The sequence below is a fragment of the Thamnophis elegans genome, chromosome 5 (genome assembly GCF_009769535.1).
Source record: "Thamnophis elegans isolate rThaEle1 chromosome 5, rThaEle1.pri, whole genome shotgun sequence".
Classification (NCBI taxonomy): Eukaryota; Metazoa; Chordata; class Lepidosauria; order Squamata; family Colubridae; genus Thamnophis; species Thamnophis elegans.
The window spans coordinates 42,997,434-43,019,171 of NC_045545.1; the positions used below are offsets into that span (position 1 = coordinate 42,997,434).

Consider the following 21,738-nt stretch of genomic DNA (forward strand, 5'->3'; position numbering starts at 1 on the left):
ACTTACACAACACCCCTTTCATGAATTTGCTCTATTGTCACCTTTTTCTAAACATCTTATATGGCTGTGTTTTCTTATACTACACACATACACAACACACACAAATCTCCCCTTTAAAAAGTAGCAACTATGTTACCACCTATTTTAAAAATATTATAAAAGTTATTTGGTATACGTGACATTAGATCTAATTGTATTTAGGGGGAGTTGCAATTTTCTATTTCTATTTCTCCACATAAAGAGAGAGATAATATTATTTAGCTTAAACAATCCATGTTTTCAAATTATTTGCATTTTCTCTCTCCACTTTTTTGTCAATTTTGGTGCATTTCAATAAGTCTTGACTCCTGATGACTACATGGACAAGTCCATGCAGTTTTCTTGGCAACATTTTCCCTTTTTCCTAGGGAAGAAAGTCATCCAGTTGGCTTTATACCTACCGCAGGACTATCCTGATGTCTTCAATCATTAAATGAAATTATCTCTCCCTCTAGTCTATTGTTTTATTCTCATTTCTTGTAATCTCAAATAAAAATAGGCATCACTATGGAAAAAGATTTCTTAATTGCCACTAATTAATTAACATGCCCTTAATTGTCACATAGTATGTGCCATTCTTGCAACTCTTAGGAAGCATTGTGAGGTGTGTGTGTGTGTGTGTTTTGGAGAATGGCAGGCATGGACTTCTCACCTCAGAAGCTTCAAAAGTCTGGGGTAGCAGTGGTGGCACCACTGGGTCCGAAATAGAGGCCAAGGGATTGGGGGGGGGCAGCTAGCTGAGACTGCTGAATGCCACAGGTTTCTACTGCAGCCCCAATGCCATCAATACCATTATGCAGAATGGCCAAAAGGGAAGAGATGGGGGTGCGAGAAAGGGGGATGGAACGAGTTGGAGGCAGGAGAGATGAGGGAGGGATGGCTTAGATTGGGATGATGGATCCTTGCTTAACAACCGATAGGGTTGCCTAACAAAGGCAAAGGGAATTGCCAAGATTGTCATCACTAACATAAAGTAACATCATGCTTTATGATTGTATTGCTTAGCAAAGGAGATTCCGGTCCCAATTATCATCATGACTCAAGGACTACCTGTACTAACAATGGCTGAGTGTGGAAGGTGACAGGTTCCTTTCTAGTTTGTTCCCAGATTCATAGCAAATTGTGAAGGGAAGTACTGCAAGAAGCACAAGAGATCTGGATTTCTTCTCAGTCCCCTCTTTCAACAAGAAAAACTATCCCTTAATTTAGCAATGGACCCCCTTGTTAGAGAGACTTTTTTTCACTAGCAGAGCTTGAAGCACATTAAAGCCAACAGCAGTCTTAACCCTAAATTGCTTTCAACATGCAGAAATATCATAAACTGCACCCATTTTCTATCTTCTTCTGGCTATTTGGCCACTGATACAAAGAGAACAGTTCAAATCTGTTAAAACAAAGGAAACCTACTGGAGAGGTTTTATACAATGGAGAGACAAACCCACTTGCTTTCTCTTTAAAATTCCAGCATATTTCCCTTCACCAGGCAAGGCTAGGCAATCAGGGAGAAGATCATGCATCCAGTTCAATTACCTTTAGGTTTGGGGACAGAAGAGCAGAAGCAGCCTCTACTTCTAAAAGACTAAAGTTCAAGGTTAGTAACCGAACAACATCTTTTCAATTAGGCTTCCCTGTTAGGGGTTAGGCAGCAAGCTATATTTGATTACTTTCTAGCAGGGCTGTGTCTATTTCAAAAGTTATTTGGAGGAAGTGCTTTGGACCTCATACAAATGAAATACCTCTGCAATATTCATTAAATATTTGGACTTCTTTCAGGCTTCTATGCTTTGAGCTGCAGCATCATTTCTTTCAGGCTAACAATGCAGCCTTCATAGTTGATCTACTTTACTGAACAGCAAAAAGAGGAGGTGAACTCATGTGAAGTCCAAAGCTCTTTTTTCAAATAATTTTCAGTGAGTGCACAGCAGGCAAAAAAGCCAGGGGCCATGTTGGAAGGCAGTAAATATTCTTATGGCAATATAATCAGTATACTGAAAAGAGATTTTAGTAAGACAAGATCTAACTGACTTTAAAGAAAAGGTGGTTCAGAACTTCTTTTACATGCTTACATAGATTAAAGCTGACCAAGGATAAATCTTCTCCCATTCTTCCAAGCTATACTCCCTTGCTGAAAATTCTTTATTTGGGATCTTAGCATAACCTTTGAAGAACTCTTCCTTGTGATTTTTAGCTAAATCATTCATTGATCACAACTTACAGCTATACCTTATGTGCCACAATAGGTATTCTAACACAAAATGAGCACACTACTTTTAAATTCAAGTCCAAAAATTAAGAAGAAGAAAAAAGTGTCTCCCTGAACTCATTATTTCCAATTGCAGAAAAAACATTGGAGTTATATGTAAGGAAGAACGTAGTTCCATCTTCTCTCAAGAAGCATCATCTTCATTTTCTTCTGCATTTGGAAAGAGAAATTGGTTGATATAACCTCTTTTGGAATATCATTTTTCTCAAAGTACAGGCATTTCTATGGGCACTTCAATAAAGAGGTATAACGAGCCGGGGGGGCGGAGCCTGTTGCCGAGGAGGGCTCAACCGAGCTCCTCTCAGAGATCTGGTCTGTATATCTAAATAAGATCATAGATATCACCCCTTTTTGGCTAAGAAAGGGGCAGGGAGTAGCTCTGTGTGCTAGGGTCTATTCGTAATTCACAGCCTTTCTCTTTTTTTTTGGCTGTGGACAGAGATTAGATCCAGCGTGAGCGGAGCTTTTATCTCCAGCCAGTTCTTCTCAGCTGCCTTTTTTGCAGCCCCAGACAGGCGAGCCCCCCCCCAGGACAAAGCAAAGTTGTTTGAAGCTAGGATTAATATGGGCGGGTCCCACCCCTGTGAGATTTATGCTTTTATTACTATCTTAAACACCAGCACCATTTGTCTTAGAGGCTTCTTTGTTTAAACGGACTTCAAAATGGCGATTTCTCCCCGTTGGTGACTGATAGGGGATGTACTTAGCCGGTTTTACCTTCCTGCAGACCGCTCCTTAACAAAATAAATTTTTTTTTTTTTGAAACAGAGGGGAGCGAAAGCGCTGTTTATTTGTTTATTTATAATGGCACCCAGGTCAAAATCGAAGCGTCTCTCTACAAATGTGCCTAAAGAATCTAAAGAATCTATACTGGAATCGCAGCCCTTGTCTCCTACGCCCTCTACTGGAGAATTTTTAACACAGGAATTTTTCTTTCAAATGCTTAATGATTTTAAACAAGAAATTAAGGAATTTGTATTGGAGCTATATGATGATTTAAAGTCTAAAATTGACCAAATGAAGGCGAATACATTTGCAGCCGTGTCTGCCCTGTCAGATTATTCTGCTGAAATAGAGAATAAATTGGAAAGCTTGGAGGAGGCTAATTTTAATTTGACTACTAATATTCAAATATTACAACAAAAAATTAGAGACACTCAAGAACAGCTCGTGATGATAAACTTTAATAAGAAGGCATTCGCAATAAGAGTCAGAGGATTCCGCGAAAAGGAGCGAGAGAATCTGAAACAGACCTTTGTTGAAGCCTTCAGCCATGCGGTGGGAAGCCCGGGACTTAACTTTGATTGGCAGATTCGGAAAATCTATCGCCAGAACTCGTTGGTAGCGGAACAGCGACAGCTCCCGAGGGACATAATTATATATTTTTCCACAAAAGAATCCAGAAACGCGATTATGCAAAAGTTTCATAATAATAGTCTGCGAGTTGATGACCAGGACTTGATTGTCTTCAAAGAAATACCTTTCCAGATGTTGAGAGCAAGAAGAGACTATGCTTTTTTAACTAAAGAGCTTAGAAATCAACTGTTTCAATATAGATGGGAGGCCCCAGCCGGCATTACGGTCACATTTGAGAATCAAAGACTTCGTCTTAACTCTGTTTCGGAGGCTCGAGATTTCTATTACAAGACTTTGAAGGCGGGACTTCCTGATTCACTTGGAAAAGAGGAGAGACAAGCTGAAGGAGAAGGCAAGCAACAGACCACATGGCTGCAAGATGGAGGGGGTAGCCTTTCCTCCCTCGGAGAAGCAGAAAAGCGGAGATCGAGGATTTAGACATTTTAAAATATTTGCCAAAGTTGTGGACTGAATGGGGGTTTGCGACCTCTCTCCGGTAGAAAAAGCGGAACTTATTGGTGGGGTGATACTGATTGTATATATGTAAAATGAATGCGGAATGATTTATGTTGTTTAAATTCTGTTAGAAGGGATTACTTTAAAACAGAAGGTAAACTGATTCTTGTTGAAAGTATTATTTGAATATGTGGAATGATCCATGCTATTTAATTCTTATTAGAAGGGAAAGTTTGGTGAAATTATTTTGAGTTAGATTTTAAATTAATGTCTGCATAAATTTGATAGTGGTAAATATCAGAGAAGCAAGGGATGAGGGTAAAATGCATGCGGAATGATTTACGTATATTGGTGGGGTGATATTGAATGTATATATGTAAAAGGATGCAAAATGATTTATGTTGTTTAAATTCTGTTAGAAGGGAAAGCTGGACGAGATTATTTTTTAAAACAGAAGGTTAACTGATTCTTGTTGAAAGTATTATTTGAATATGTGGAATGATCCATGCTATTTAATTCTTATTAGAAGGGAAAGTTTGGTGAAATTATTTTGAGCTAGATCTTAAACTAATGTCTGCATAAATTTGATAGTGGTAAATATCAGACAAGCAAGGGATGAGGGTAAAATGCATGCGGAATGATTTACGTTGTTTAAATCCTATTAGAAGGGAAAGCCGGTCGGGATCATCTTAAGATAGAATGTAAACTGATTTTTGTGTAAAGTAATACTTGATCCACGCTGCTTAAATTTTACTAAGAAGGGAAAGTTTGGTTAGATTATTTTGAATTACTGTTTGAAAATAAGGTTAAGAAAGATTATTTACGCTGTTTAAACCCTATTAGAAGGGAAAGTTTGATTATTCTTCTGTAAAGTAATATTTGAATATGTGGAATGATCCATGCTGCTTAAATTTTACTAGAAGGGATTATTTTTTGAATACAAGGTTAAGGAAGAGGAACGGGAGAGTCTACAGGAGGTTGGGGTAAATAACAAAGAAGTAAGAGACGAGAATAAAATATAGATAGAATGACTTACACTATTTAAGCATAGATAAAGATGGGGGGCTGAGCTTAACACAAAGAGTTCTTTTTCTTTTTCTTTCCTTTTTCTTTTTTCTTTTTTCTTTTTTCTTTTCTTTCTTTTTTCTTGTTTTTCTTTCCTTTAATATATTACTTTTATTTTTAATCCATACGAACACAAGATACTTTAGATAGAAGGCAGTGCCAGGTGTGGGCCCTGGGAAGTCGGGAGGATTAGGGATGGGGATTTATGGGGGGTGGGTGGGTGGGTGTTAACATAGTCTCAATAAGAACAAGAATGCACTTATATACGGTTGTTGTTTTTTTGTTTTTTTTTTCCTTTTTTTTCTTTTCTTTCTTTATATTTTTTTTCCTTGGTTTATTTTACTTTTTATCAGATTAAACAACAGTTGAATAAAGGCATACACCAAGGAGGGAGGTAGAGGGAAAGAAGAGGGAGGAGTAAGGAAGGAGTAAGGGGAATGTAAGGAGGGCGTGTTGGGAGTAAGGGGAGAAGGAAGGTTTGAGGGGAAAGGGAAGTAGGAGGGGAGTGTTAGAGGGAGGAAAGGAAAGTTGGAGGGGGTAGATGGGGTGTATGGAGGATGGAAGTGTCAGGTGGGGTTGTGAATGATAAGTTGTGTTTTCTTTTTTATTTTGTTTTTTTTTTATTTTTTTTCTTATAGCAAATACCCTGTATATAAGTGATTGTAAAATGGAATGTGAAAATGAATAAAACATATTTAAAAAAAAAATAAAAAAAATAATAAAGAGGTATAACATGAACCAAAGCACTCAAGCCTACCTGAATTGTTTTGCTGCTAATTATTAGCAAACTCACAAAACAGACAAGGAAAGTGGCCAGAGATTTACTAACTTAAATTACAAATCCTGTTCTGCTTTGTTGCTACAAACCATTATCAGTTATCATGTTAAACTTCTCTACTTGTTTTGTTTATATAATACAGCTTGCTGATATTACAGCTTACATTTTATAAGTGTTTTTTAAAATTTGCAAATGTGACCTTCTATCTAGAATAGCCTTCTTCAATATATACCTTCCAAATGAGTTGAGACTATAACTTCCAGATTCCCAACCAATAGAATCAAAAGCACAACTTAAGTGATAAAAATGTAGCACCAGGAAAAGAGTATAAAGACTATATTCTCCTTAATTACTTATTTGCAAAGGACTCACCAAATTTCCTTCAAAGACTATCATGAAGGTTTATCTTGAATTGGGATTAATAACTGCTTATCTGCCTCCCAACATGGCTGTCACACATAAATTGGCAATCTTATTTATGAGAGAGAAGAGGGGACGGGAAGTTGTACCTGAGCCTATTGAACGTCCAACGGAGTCAGAGGAAAGAACCACTGAATCTGTAACACAAGAGTACAAGTTCATTTTTCCCTTGTCATATAAACTCTTACTTGTTAATAAGAAATTCCTATTTCCTATTCCTCAAAAAAAATCAATCTATTGGTTAAACATGAAGCAGAGAAATTTTATCCCAATATTAATCTAGCTTTGACTGACTAACCTAGTCAGACAAAATGAAGAGGCCTAGACTTATATCCTTTCCTGAAAAGAGATAAGCAGTACAATAAAAGATAAACCCCTACAATAACTCATTGGCTCACAACAAATAGTGGGAACATGTTTGCCATTGCCTATGAAGTGCTATAAATATTTAATGTGAGTTCCAGAAGTCCCAAATGTGTTTTTTTAAGAGGCAACTGGACTTTCTGTTTTTTCTTTGAAGGTGTTTCACTTCTCATTCAAGAAGTTTCTTCAGCTCTCCAGATGTCTTCCAAAAAAACTCAGAAAATCCAGTTGCTTCTTGAAAAAAGCACCTTTGGGACAATCATGACCTGGATGACTGAGAATCTCCATAGAAATGTGGATTCCAGAAGTACTGCAGTTATTTTAGTTGAGTATATGTTTATCTTGTAACAGAGAACATTGATTGTATTAAATTACTGTCATAGAATGTATAAATATGTATAATACCTAAACATGAAAATATAAAAGGTAAGATGTCTTTTCATTGCACATCTCTCCATTCTTATTTTCTAGTACATAAGTGGTTTGCTCATCCAATTCTACCAACAGCTGTCCAACATAACTGGGACTTTTCCATTTTTCCCTTCATGTTCTAATGCCAGAAAGCGGACTTCAAAATGCAGGTATAAGGTCATATTTCTACATTGGTAAATCTCTTTTTAAAATCACCTATTATGACAGATTCCAAGTACCAATATCCAACAATAAACAAACTTAAACACATGCAAACGAAATTATTATTGTTGCTGTTATTTTAAAATCTTAGCGCAATCATAATTTTAATTTTTCAAATTATATAATAACAAAAGGAAAATATAATTTTTTGTGGTTTCCTTCAGAAAGGTTATATTTGTATTGTGCTTTTCCTCTGTACCTTGACGCTCCCAATTCCCCCATTTAAAGTTGTTTGTTTAATCTTTAAAAAGTAGATACTTAAAAATCTACAAGAGATGAAAAATGCTTTGGGATCTACACTTTTGGCAATATATTGTATCTATCAAATAATGCTATCTGATAGGGCCTGGGAGGTGTACTTTTTCCATCATGACACCTATCCTTTGTAACAGCATCCCCTTAGAGATATAAAGAGCCTCAACTTCCCCAGGTGACGGGCTAAGGCTATATAGGCTCACTTGCTCTTATTGTGTTTGTTGTCTCCCTGTTCACACATCTATTCTCTTTTTTTAATGGTGTTAGATTGTTTATGTTTTAATCGGTATATCACTCAGAATTGTCCCCATTGGGCAGCCTACAAATATGATAGACAGACAGATAGAATAAGTAGGTCCTAGCCAGGGTTTTCAGAAGGCTGGGAGAAGAGGAAGGGGGATCATTTTCTTTTTATTACCTTCCTTCAGTTAACTTATCTTGGACTCAAAATTATTCCCTTGTAAGAAGTCATTTCCCACTTTCTTTTTCATCATTACATTCAAAAGCAGAAAAATAATTGTCTGTGTCCAGAGAAATATAGTGTTTAGAATTGTACGTACAGACTGTATGCTATATTTTGAACAGAGTTCTGAGAATTCACAAAAGAAACCACAGATCCCACGGGAATAATATACATTTAATAAGAGTTTGATGCAGTTCTTGCTTTACATACCACAGGAATAGTATTCTTCGGAATCCAAACCAAACATAGAGAGGCCCTGACATTTATCTGGCAGCTTCTCTCCTTTAAAATAGTGCAGACCTTGAAAGTCATTTCAAAGAACTATTCTTTCAAAACTGAAAAAAACCAACATCAAAACAGCTCCAATTTTTAGTGTATATCTAAAATAGGCTATTCCCAATTGGATGCTGGTTTGCAATCAAAATATCATATAAACTGAACTAATTAATAATGAAGAAATAATAACAGTAAGTAAAAAATATTGCCAGCTTCTGAATACCGGAGGGAAAAGTTCAACAGCAGATATTTTCGGTGCTCCTGCGGGGCATGTATAAATAAATAAAGTGTGCTGTTTGAGGACATTCCAATTCTCAGTGGAATTTTAAGGTTTAACACCTACTGTATATATCTTATTTTTTTTATCATTCTTTCAGTTGTCTGTGATCACAGCCCCACAGCTATTTATTCTAATGTAGTGTAGTGGTTAAGGCATCAGGCTAGGAACGAGAAGTCCATGAGTTTGAATCCTGCCTTAGGCAAAAAGTTAGCTGGGTGACTTTGGGTCAATCACTTTCTCTCAGTCTTAGGAAGATGGTAAATTACATCTAAAAAACCTTGTCAAGAAAATAGCAGAGACACCTGTCCAAGCAATCTCCAAAAATCAGACACAATTGAATAATAATAAAAAGTTTGTGTGAGGGAGAGTTAGTGTTGTGGGCAGAATGTACCAGTTGAGGCTTCTGCAAAGGCCTCTAGATTCAAACTAGATGGCTTTAAAAAACGATATGTTTTCATCATATTATATCATAGCAAATCTCATCCCAAAATAGACTCTCAAGCTTTCTCTCTCCCCATCCATATAATGTTTTTATCAAAGTTTATTTAACTGGCATCACTAGTTTTTCCTCTCTTTTATTTTGAAAGGGGTCAGGAATTCAGTGGCCTTCAATACTGAGGCTTACACTAAAAAGAGGAGCATAAGGAAGATATTTGGGGCCTCAATAGGTATTCAGCTTAGTAGTTTTCACATTACCTTTCTTTGGATATTCAGCTAAATTCAAACTGGGCAGAAAAAAGGGAAACATATGCTACTCCTGACTCCTCCCCCTCTCTAAACTTTCTGCCAGAGTTCTGAAGGACAGCTGCACTGTGCTCACATTTGTATGAACTCAAGTCTCTGCACAATCTTGGAACCAGCTTTATTGCATGGAGGGGAATATTTGCATTCAAATATATTGCCTCTTCTAATCTCCAAGCATGTAGGAGAGATTGGAACTGTGTGAGATACTTCCTCCACTGCCAACTTTAAATGCTTCCATATATTCACAGGTCAAAGCAGGGCTAAACAGCTTCCTAGTGCATTCAGCCTTTGCCTACTGAGCAAAGGCTAAACAAAGCCGCCACATAGATGAGGCCTCTCCTCCAGTAGCCAGTTTTCCTACGGTGAGTTGCCTGGAGTGGCGCAAGTGGCTCATTCTTGCTGTGCAACACATTCCTTGGGGTTCTCTGTCACACACACACACACACGGAGGCAGGGAAGGAGGGAGGGAGGGAGGGAGGGAGGGAGGGAGGGAGGGAGAGAGAGAGAGAGAGAGAGAGAGAGAGAGAGAGTGTGAGTGTAATTGGCCAAAGAGTCCACAAGGCACTTGAAAGTTTCTCAATCAAAATAAAGCCACCAGGCAAACTTAAATCCACAACACAAGAGAGTTTCCAAGGCATGATCCAAGTCAAGGCACAGTGTCAATCCAAAGCAAGGCAGGAATCACAATGACAAGAAAACACACAGCTAAGAAACAATCATGTTGTTCCCAGCATCGCCTCCATCTGTCTACTGTGTTAAATAGCCAGCTTCTTGTGCAGTCCATCAAGGAGGATGAGACTTTCTCCTCATGAATAATTTGGCTGAGCTTCTCTGTTCCTGCCTTTTCTCTGCCCTGTGTGTTCTTATATCAAATACAGAAGGCAGTTCCTCTTCCTCATCACTGATAGGCTGCAGCTGCATGCTTTCCTCACTTATGGCCTCAGCCAAATCCCTCACAGACAGCTGCTCAGAGCCACCAATCAACTCAGCTTCTGATAAAGCAGAATATTTGTAGCTCAGGGTTGAAAGGAGGGGTCTTTGGGGCTCTCTGAGCTTGCTTGTTTTCTTGCAGACCAACAATCAAGTAAGCTACACCCCAATCAAGGAACTGCCAAAGATCCATCAGTAACAGCCAAGCAAAGAATCTCTAAGACCGCCCCCAGGCAAATCGCCAGAATATAAACTGACAGCAAACAGCACTCTTCACTAGCACTGATGATGTTACCTAGTTAGGGTAATGAAACGTCTACAAGAAAACGAGCTCAGAGAGCATCAAGGATCTCTTACTCAGCTTCATTGGTTCATCCTCCCCGAACTGACATCTGGAGAGATACCTGGGGAAGCGTCCAGGGGAGTTCTCACAGGGTTGAGTTGTTTTGTAATACCGCTGAGCCAGCAGGAAACAAAAGAGGAGGCAACCAGGACCACAAAGCAAGACCTGCCTGTTCAATCCCTATTGTGCTAGTTATCCCCACCTGGTTTTTTTCTCCTCCTCCTCCTCCCCTCCCCAGCAAACATTCCTAGCAGGAACTTGGGTTTCATAAACCCCACCCTGAAATATTTGGCTGGACACACTATACTGAGCATAAACTAGAATCTCAAACTTCCCAGAATAAATGTGCAGGCTCAGTGACAATATGCAGCATGATGTCTCCCCCAAAAAGTTCAGAAAAAGCCACTCTTGGTGAAACTAGGCCAGAATGCCTTGATCCTGGGTAGCCCTCAGGTGGAAATTGGAATTGATGAAACACTCATTGCTGAAAGCATAAAGGCCATAAACCGAGAGCCCCCAGCCACAGGAACATGGTCTAATAGTAATCCCATTGTCATGTTCCGGCATTCACATTGCATACAAACAGAGATTCAGCTTGGTTGGTGAAAAACTTTTAGATATGCAAGTATAATTTGCACAAGCATTGCCTATGTTGCCACTCTGCCTCCACAAGCTAATAAAGCAGGAGCTCTGCCTGACAGTAGAAGCCCTCTCTGAGCACAGCTTTACAATGTTATACATATAAGAGGTCACACAAATCAATTAAGAGTCATAGTGCCACAAAATTTGAGAACCTTGGCTTCAATAATTTTTTTGTCTATTGAACATGTAAATACAGACAGTCTGACTCATCTGATTTCTTTAATTTGAGTACATCTTGTATTTCGCTTTCCCTTGCATACACTCAAGAAGGCTGAATGTTATGGCACCAGTTTTGCAAAAACCATGTTGGAAAGAAAATATAATGAAGGCAAAGATCTACTTGTAATGTGGGAGTCACTTCTACAGTTAGCTTTTCTTTTTCTTTTCTTAACAATAGAGTGAGCTTTTATTTTGTAAACAAGAGTAAGATATACTTTTTAACCATATTTATATATCTTTCTATATCTTTTTCTTTTTTCTTCTCTTTCTTTTTCATTTTCTTTATTCTATATTTGTTCTGGTAAGTTTTTATTTCCTTTTTCAAACTTTTAATAAAAATTTATTAGAAAGGGGTGAGTAGTGGTGGGATACAACTGGTATGCCCCGGTACAGGCGTACCGGTGCCTGCTGGGAGCACCAGGTATCATTCGGTAAGGTGCTCCGGAAGGCCCACCTGCCTGCCCACACTCCTTACCTGTATTTGAGCCGATCGGGGCTTTTGCGCACATGCATGGAGCGTACAGCGCCTGCACAACGCTCCGCCGAGCAGCTGGAGTGTCGTGTAGCCGTCATGGAGTGTCGCTCCGTAATGGTTCAAAGGGCTCGGCCATGAGGGTCTGTAATACTGTGGGGAGGTGCCACGTAGGAAACCTATGGACTGGCGGAGAGTGTAGGTGGGCCGCCCCCTTGAGAAACCTCTTAACTAAGGGCAAACAAGGCGGCCGAGTGGAGCCTTTCCCAGGAATCATCGTGGCTAGGGCTTCTTCGCTGGCTCCCCTTCCATTGCCACCTCACACACCCCCAGCTGAGCACGCACCTTGTGCAGGAGGGATCGGAATAGGTTAGGAGGGAACAACCCCTTGAACGTGGGTGGGTCTGGCTCCGGGCTGTCCTCATCTTCAGAAAGATCCAGATCTCGTTGAGCCCTAATCCCCATGACCGATCCCTCACTCGCTAGGGAAGGAGAAACAGGCTGGCTGGCTGGCTGGGCAGTAGCCCATGCCAGAGATGAAGTGGTCCTGGGAGCCGTGCTCTCACCCTGAGAGGCAGGATGCAGCAACGCCAGAGGCAATGGCCTTTTCAATGAGGTTCTGAAGGCCAACAGGCAGATCCTCCATATCCAGAGATTCCCAGCTGGGGCCCTCAGGAGCCTGACTATGACTGGACAGGGGTGCCAGGCTAGACCTGGAAGAGCCCCTACCTTCCCGCTGAGCCTCCTGAGGCTCTGCCTGGTCCAAGTCCTCCATAGAGTGGTGAGGAGAGTGGGGAGCCTCCCCAAAAAACTCCCCCAAGGAATCCGGAGACTCAGGGGAGAAGACTGTCTCAGGGCACCCACCAGGGATGACCTGGACTTGGATCTGGAGGGGGAGGGACTGATCCTGCCCTGCAGGGCCCGCAACCTCTCAGTCCTGGAAAAGGTATTTTCAAAGGCAGGGGAAGGGCAAGAGGTATCAGAGGCTTTAAGCCTCCTGGAGGAGGCAGTGGGCCGCTGCTTGGAAGAAGTCCCTTCCCCAGGGGACATGGGGAGGGAAGGAGATCTGTGCGCCATCACACAGCTACTTACAACCACTCCTCATGCTTCCTGGCAATCCACCCCTCACTTCCACCTCAACAATCCGATACTGGGTCTTCACTCCCTTCGCAGCAAACCCTGATCTCTTAAACACCGCAACTGGCGCATTCTGGGGCTTCTCAGGGAGTCTGCTGCCGATGCTCACCGCTCGCCTTCCCAGCTGCTGCTGCGGCTCCTCGGGTGCCCACAACCTTCATGCTCTTTTCCACGCTCCATGCCCATAGCAGCGAGGCACGCTCTGTTTCAGGGCTCCGGGGGCTGTCGGGCTGGAAACCAGAGCCCATTAGCCCCCCCCCCCCGTGCCTATCTGCCCGATCAAGGCTCCATGTGGCTGCTGGCTTAAAAAATGGCCGCCGGGATGATGACTCAGACACCGGAGCCTCCAAGCCTTGAAATTTAACCCCCAGGTGGCTGGAAAACCGCAGCTACCAGCAGGGACTTAAAAGGAAGGGTCTCCTTGTGATCGAGGAAGCAGGTTGGGATGAAGATGGTCCAGAAATGGAAAATCTAGTCAGGAGTCAATAAATTTTAATCTCTTCTGGCCAAAGACTGGCTTGAAAATGGAGACAGAAGGGAGGAGTTCAGAGGTGTGGCTTCAGCTTCAACCCAGTCTCGAGGCCAATTGGCTGTGATAATACCATCTCTGGACCATCCTGAAAACCCACTCTGAAAAACTTAAACATTTTGAAATGTTGTGGAGTATATAACACATTGTGTAAATTGTAATTTCCATGAAAAACTAAAAACAAAATTCAGAGTCTACCATCAAAAGGTAGTTTCCATCAGTTTACATGTACCTCAGGAGCTTCTAACAAGGCATAACAGAAATATATTTAACTTTTTTGCATCATCAATATTTTTGTAGATACAGAACCTACTTGGTTCAGCAACAGATGTCTGTGATCGTTCCTACACCAATACACTACAACGTATATAAAGTCTTTAAAAGACATGGTTAACACATGATGCAGTGTTTTTTTGGAACTGTGCCCTACTATTTAATGCAGTCAAGGCTGAATCAACTGACAGATCTTATTCTCCACTCCAAGTTGGAGTCTGTTCAGAGAAACACTAAGGCTAAAATATGCAGGAAACATACGTGCATTCACATATTTGAAATGGTGCTGTACCAAACCAAACATCATTAGCAGATGTATACAATAAGACTTTAAACCTTACTTTCCATGATACAGGTAATCCTTGACTTATGAACACAATTGAGTTCAAAATTTCTATGGCTAAGCAAAACAGTTGTTAAATGAGTTTTGTCCCATTTTACTTGCCACAGTTGTTAAGTGAATCACTGCAGTTGTTAAATTAGGAGCATGGTTGCTAAGTGAATCTGACTTCCCCATTGACTTTGCTTGTCAGAAGGTCACAAAAGGTGATCACGTGATCCCTGGACACTGCAGCCATCATAAATATGAACCAGTTGCCAAGTGTCTGAATTTTGATCACATGACCATGGGCATGTTGCAATGGTCATAAGTGTGAAAAATGGTCATAAGTCAATTTTTCAGTACTATACTGTTGTAACTTCAAATGGTCAACTAAAATAATTGTAAATCAAGAACTACTTGAATATGATTATAGTTTAGGATAACACCATTACTGCCAAGAATGAATTGCTATTACGTATTAAAGCAGTGTTTCTCAACCTTGGCAACTTGAAGATGTCCGGACTTCAACTCCCAATGCTGGCTGGGGAATTCTGGGAATTAAGTCCGGACATCTTCAAGTTGCCAAGGTTGAGAAATACTGTACTAAAGCATCAACAAGAGAATAAGTTACAATCAGAAAATATCAAACATCTTACAAACAGCTTTGGCTGAAAAATCCTTATCTCCAGAGACTGCATTATTGAGTCCAGCAGAAGAAACAAATAGCAATCAGTGTATTGTGTTTAGATTTGGGCTATCAGATCTAGGTTGCAAAACTTCCGATGATCATGAGACAGCAACAAAGAGCTGTAACTCCTTCATTTCCCTAAGCAGTCATCTGGAATTTGTCAGTCAAGACCTAATAGTCCTAGTTTGGATCTAGCTATATCATCTATTAAATCACAGACTGCTGCTGAATTCTTGAAACAATAATCTAGAACATATGTTTATTTTCCCTCCCACCAATACCCTCTTTCTTTTATGCCTTGTCATTTTAGACTGTAATGCTGTGGGCAAGAACAGACTATTCTCTGATCTATGTAATATGCTTCTCTGAACAGCAGGATTAAAAAATCCTTTAAATAATTTAAAAATAAGGCTTCCATTAGCTTACTATTCTAGAAATCTTTGTACAATAGTGTGGATAAGAGAAATTGATTCACACCAAACCAGCTCTGCGTGTGTCACGGATTCAAGGTCTGCTTTAAATAAAAGTCTGCTTGATGATGCTTCTTTCCAAATGATTTTTTTTTTGCTAGCAGATGATATGGAAATAATGAAAAGCAGGCTTCCAAGTAACAGTTACCAAACATCTTAAAAAGCAGAGATACTGAAATTGCTGCCACAGTCATTAATAAGTTGCTTTCCAGGTCTGAAATACAATTCTTCATTGGTCCAAATGTGATTTTTATTCATTCACTAACAGCCCTTTAATAAAGTTGCAGGCCACTCTGCATATTAGCATATAATGAAGTATAAGAAATATATCAAGAAACAGCATTCTAGTAATCACTTCAGCCTTATAAAATTTCTGCCCATCTCATCATACCTCACAAGTTGGACACCTGTTGTTCTCCAGATGTTGCTGAATGAAATCTCCCAGCTCTCCCCATCATTGGCATGCTGTGTTGGCTGCACAAGGTTTACCTCTTTCCCCTAGAAATTTAGGTTCAATCATATGTACAAATATAGTCTGATTCCTTAGATCAGATCTAGAGTTATTAGCACATTTCTAAACTTTGATTAAATGTTCTTCATTAAGAAATGAACATTGCCAATTACAATGAAGTGCATTTAGTCATCCAATCCCCAAGGAGATTCAATTGCAAAAAGACTCATGGTAGTGTGAAAAATAAGCTTAAAAGCACATGATATCAAAAGACCTAAAGGACTCTATCAAGTGAGTTACTCTTTATTGATATTGCTGTGCATAATGCTCCATTTTAAAAATAATTTTAAAAATGCAACCTAAACATTCCAGAATTTGCCAGGATGCCAAAGGCAAGGCTTTTCTGCCATACCAATTACCTCAGGAGTTGGTGATTTTAATCCACCACATCTGGAGGACACCATTCTGGGAAGAGTAACCTAAAATTAATTCAATTGTTTTAGTTATATTGCTAGAGTAGCAACTTAGAACTGAGGAAAAATTTCCTGACAGTTAGAACAATTAATCAGTGAAACAGCTTGCCTCCAGAAGTTGTGAATGCCCCAACACTGGAAGTCTTTAAGAAGAGGTTGGATAGCCATTTGTCTGAAATGGTATAGGGTTTCCTGCCTAGGCAGGGGGTTGGACTAGAAGACCTCCAGGGCCGCTTCCAACTCTGCTATTGTATTATATTGTATTGCTAGTGTTATGTCTGACCAACCCAAAACAATCAGCCATGTTATAATAAGTTTAAATTATAAATGCAATAAATAGATCAACATGATAAAAACAATACTAATACATAAGAACATAAACAGTCCCTTGCTAAATTAGACTCCTGAACCATGAGGGTCAGCAGTCTGTTCTCACAGTAGCCAACCAACTGCTCAAGGAAGAAAATGGCCTTCAGAGGCAGTCACACCCATCACATAGACAAAACAGTTTAACCCCGTTTTGAAGTCAGCAGATCTGACAGCCAGCACCATTTCTTGTAGTAGAATAATAATTCATAATAAATCAAAATAGCAAGTAAACTCTGCCTCAGGATGGATTCCAATAAAACCTAGCTAGGGATGAAGATTCAACAAACAAAGGTATATTCAAAGATATTCTAAAATCTATGAGTAAACTATGCACCTCATGTCATTCACAGTAACTAAGGTTAACAAAAATGCAACTTTAAACAGTCTTTAACATTTTTATTAAAGTGTTGTGAGGATGGTCTTGTTCTGGGATTTCTATTTTAATAAATTTCCTCATTAAATGAGACTGCTTTATGAAGTTTTCGTCTATGTGTTCTTTTTTTGTTAGATACTAATCTTGATAGAGAAATAAAGTGTTCACTTGTGTGGCCTGACCAAGAAAGATATGCACTTTTATGCCTCTGTTGAAGAATTATTCTATTTTCAAGATAAAATAGAAAGATGATAGCTTTCTATCTATTCCCTTTCTATCCTATTTAGTTGCAAGTACAAAGTCAGTGAATAGCACCTAAGCCATGTACGTCCAAATTTTTGCCTTGCCTGGGCCGTGTTGAATGAAGAGGTATTGTCTTTGACCACTTATAAAATATATAATATAGTTTTATAACATAAAATCACATAATGTTAAAAGTTTACAATCTTTTTTTAATTAAAAAAATTAATTTTTAATTTAAAACAAATACATCATCCTTCTTTACATGCTATAGAAAGTGTATCAGTTAGTTACAAAAAAAACCTTTCATGCATCTCTTCCACAGTTAACAAACATAGTTCATATTAACTCATTTTAACTCAAATATTTATACATGTCACTATCATTATATCTCCATTTTCATTTGATTATAATTGTTTAAACATCCTTCATCATAAAATATACCAAAGTTAAATACATAACCACATGCTGGCCTTTCAATTACTATTTCTAAAATCCTCCACTAACACTAAATCCTTATGTCCTGTTCTAGCTAAACATCCATAATATTTAATAACAAAGTTTTCTAATCCTCCTTTCCAAATCACTGTTTAAAGTTTACATTCAGTTTCCTTATGTTATACCCATATCTATATATGCATTGTTATTCTTATCCCTCCTTTATTTGATTATATCCTGTATCATAACATTTTCCCCCTAATAATCAAAACTTTAATTGTATCTAACTTAGTTCTATTATTATTATTATTATTATTATTATTATTATTATTATTCGCAACAACAGAATTGTATCACAGCGGCCAGTTGTTTCGCCGGATTTGGCATTTATTACTAGTCGGGCCACACCCAGAGGCCTAGGACGTCGTTGAATTTCGATTTTTAAGTCCTGATATTTTGTGATTTTTTTCGTGTTCCTTCTCGTCAACCCTGCTATTACCTGGTATTGCAATGTCTATGATTGTAAACTTATTTTTCTCAACCAGTGTGATGTCTGGTGTATTATGCGCCAGTATTTTGTCTGTTTGGTTATTGTTGTTGTTGTTGTTGTTATTATACAATTGTATCACAGCGGCCAGTTGTTTCGCCGGATTTGGCATTGGTTACTAGTCGGGCCCCACCCAGGGGCCTAGGACGTCGTAACGTATTTTCGTAATATGCGTGCAGATCCAAGCAGTGCGACTTTTTGCATTTGACTGATGGTGATTTTGTCAATTTTTAACTGTTTTAAATGCAATTCCAGTGCTTTTGAAATAGCACCCAGTGTGCCAATTACCACTGGAATTACCATTGCTAGTTTGTGCCATAGTCATTGAATTTCGATTTTTAAGTCCTGGTATTTTGCGATTTTTTCACGTTCCTTCTCGGCGGCCCTGCTATCACCTGGCATTGCGATGTCTATGATTGTGACCTTATTTTTCTCAACCAGTGTGATGTCTGGTGTATTATGCGCCAGTATTTTGTCCGTTTGTATACGGAAATCCCACAAGATCTTGACCATCTGATTTTCGGTGACTTTTTCAGGCTGATGTTCCCACCAGTTTGTTGCTGTTTTAATATTATAATTTTTGCACAAATTCCAATGGATCATTTGTGCTACTGAATTGTGCTACAATTTATAATCAGTCTGCGTGATTTTTTTTACAGCAGCTGAGTATGTGATCAACAGTTTCATCAGCTTCTTTGCAAAGTCTGCATTTGGCATCATCAGAGAATTTTTCGATTTTGGCCTTAATGGCATTTGTGCGGATAGATTGTTCTTGCGCAGCCAGGATTAGTGACTCTGTTTCTTTCTTTAATGTACCTGTTGTTAACCATAACCAAGTTTATTCACTGTCCACTTTATCTTTTATTTTTTCCAGAAATTGGCCATGCAGTGCTTTGTTCTGCCAATTCTCCGTTCTTGATTTTATCACATCTTTTCTGTATTCTTGTTTCGTCTGTTGGGCCTTCAGTAGATTTTTGTTCTTTACTTCAATTAATAGATGTTCTTGACTTTCTTTTAAATAATCAGCCAGTGCATGTTTTTCTTCTTCAACTGTTTGCTTCACTTGTAATAATCCTCTGCCACCTGATTTTCGGGGCAGGTACAGTCTATTAGTATCACCACGTGGATGTAAACTGTAGTTCATTGTCATTAGTTTTCTGGTTTTTCAGTCCAAAAGGTCCAAATCAGCTTGTGTCCAGTTAACTATATCAGCTGTGTATCTTATAACTGGTATTGCCCAGGTATTTATGGCCTTGATTGTATTTCCACCATTCAATTTAGATTTCAAAATTTTCCTAACTCTGTTGGTGTACTCTCGCCTGACAATAATTTTTACTTCTCCATGCTTGATGTTATCCAACTGCAGAATGCCTAAGTATTTGTAGGCTTCATTTTTGTTGCATTTAATTAGTTGGCCATTGGGCATTTCAATTCCCTCACATGCAGTGATTTTGCCCCTTTTTAGGAATACAGTGGCGCATTTTTCCATGCCAAACTGCATTGAACTATCGGTGCTGAATACTCGGACTGTGTTTGTCAATGATCGGATTTCTATTTCTGACTTTCCATAGAGTTTCAAATCATCATATAAATGCGAATTTTTTTCAGATTCTTTGGCTGTTTGGTAGCCTAATTTCATTTTTTTAAAGATTACTGATAGTGGGATCATTGCGATGATGAAGAGAAGAGATGAAAGTGAATCACCCTAGAAAATATTATTATTATTATTATTATTATTATTATTATTATTATTATTATTATGTTAATCTTTGGTGATATTCACAGCCTTTGGGGCTGGTTGGTAGCTCAACAGCTCGAGTCCTAACCAAGGACCTAGGAACTGTTAAGGTAACGTTGGAGGATATAAGCTGTTCCAAATAGGGTGGTTTTTTGTAGAGTCGTATTATTTATTATTATGGTTGTTGTTGTTGTTGTTGTTGTTGTTATCCTTTATGTATAATCCAAAGGGATTGCTAATCTTCCTTACATGGGTACCATTCAATATTCATATCCAATTATTCTCATCATAACACTACACATTGTATACAATAGTAACATTATCAGTTATTTATTTAAGCTATATCTATTATCAATAAATTTAACTAAGTTTAACTAGTTTTAAATTATATTCTTCCATCTATCAACCTGTATCTTTCCAATAACAAAACAATCTCATATCTTCTGCCATTTGTGGTGCCAATCCTCTAATCATCTTCTTGATCAGCTTTGTATGGACTTCTCTTAGCAACTCCTTGCTTGTAAGATTTCTCATATAATCTTGATGCCCTCTTTCTGTTTCCTTATTCAGTTTGTATTTGATTGTTAGCAATGTTATCAATACTTTTGCTAATAGAATTTCTTTGTCCATAGATTCTTTAATTTTTTTTCTTCTTCCTCTCCATTTACTTCCTCTTTCAGTATTCCATTCTTTCCATTTTCAGGAACAAATCAATTACCATCAATATCAGCAGGTTTAATTTCTTTATATTCATTTTCCACTTCGGTTTTTTGAGTTTCAATCACCCCGTCTTGCATTTAAACATCCTCAATTTTTTCATGATATTTTATTGTTATGTGTTCTAAGTATTCCAGTTTTTCCTCTATTCTTTCATATATATATTTGATAATTTCTGTATTTCTGAAAGTACCTTTTGCAAATTTGAGACTTCTATTTTCTTTTGAAGTTGTGCCATTCTAACAAACACAGCTGCTCTAGCTTGGAAGCTTAATAGGATTAAAGCATAGATTCACAAAGGATGTTGTTTCCACTTCAAAGGGCCATCTGTGGGCTTCCCTTCTTATCACTCTCTGTAGCCAAGCAGTAAAACCTTGTGATGCCAAGTCGAAAACAATCTGTGAAAGAACATAGACCTCCCAGCCTCCGAGCAGCAGTAACGCTGTTAAAAAGTTTCCTTTTGTATCTTTTTTTGTATTTCAAGTTAGAAAAAGGAGTCCAATCTTTAAATGAATTAGAAAAATACCCACAGCAATGAAAGAGGAAAACTTTAGCTTATAGATTACAGAGAACCATAAAGAAAAGCTAGAAGAAGAAAACTTAATCCATCGTTTCAAAAGGCTTCCATAAATTCCATCCATGAAGATAGCATTTAAAGAGTAAGATAACTGTTCAAAACCATTCCAAATTTAATTCCGCCGCTTGGCTCTTCTATTCTTCAATTTAAATTAATTTTTAAGTTTTTATAGGCAGTCTCCTTTTTAAAACAGTAAAAATTCCTTACCAGCTAGAAACACTTTTACTTTCCGTATCCTTCTGTTTTGGAGCCACCCCGACTTAGTCAGCCTTGGCTGGATTTTTTGCCACCGGCCTGAAGAACTTCTCTTGTTTCTTTCAGGGATTTTGCGATATCCCCAAGATCAGCAACACGTATTCTTCCTGTTCACCGTCTCTTCGGGATGGTTTAGGTCCATTT

At 38.6% G+C, this 21,738-nt stretch overlaps 1 protein-coding gene across 3 annotated transcripts in view; it reads right to left on the reverse strand.

The window, feature by feature from the left end:
- Nucleotides 1-21,738, reverse strand: part of ST3GAL3 (ST3 beta-galactoside alpha-2,3-sialyltransferase 3) — a 249,939-nt gene that overhangs the window by 193,274 nt on the left and 34,927 nt on the right. For 2 of the 3 annotated variants that reach the window (XM_032218672.1, XM_032218674.1), the window contains exon 3: nt 6,467-6,514. The exons of the other annotated variant lie outside the window; for it this stretch is intronic. In XM_032218672.1, coding sequence (XP_032074563.1) covers nt 6,467-6,514 — 48 coding nt within the window. The remainder of the gene's footprint in view (nt 1-6,466; nt 6,515-21,738) is intronic. 3 annotated transcript variants of the gene reach the window in all.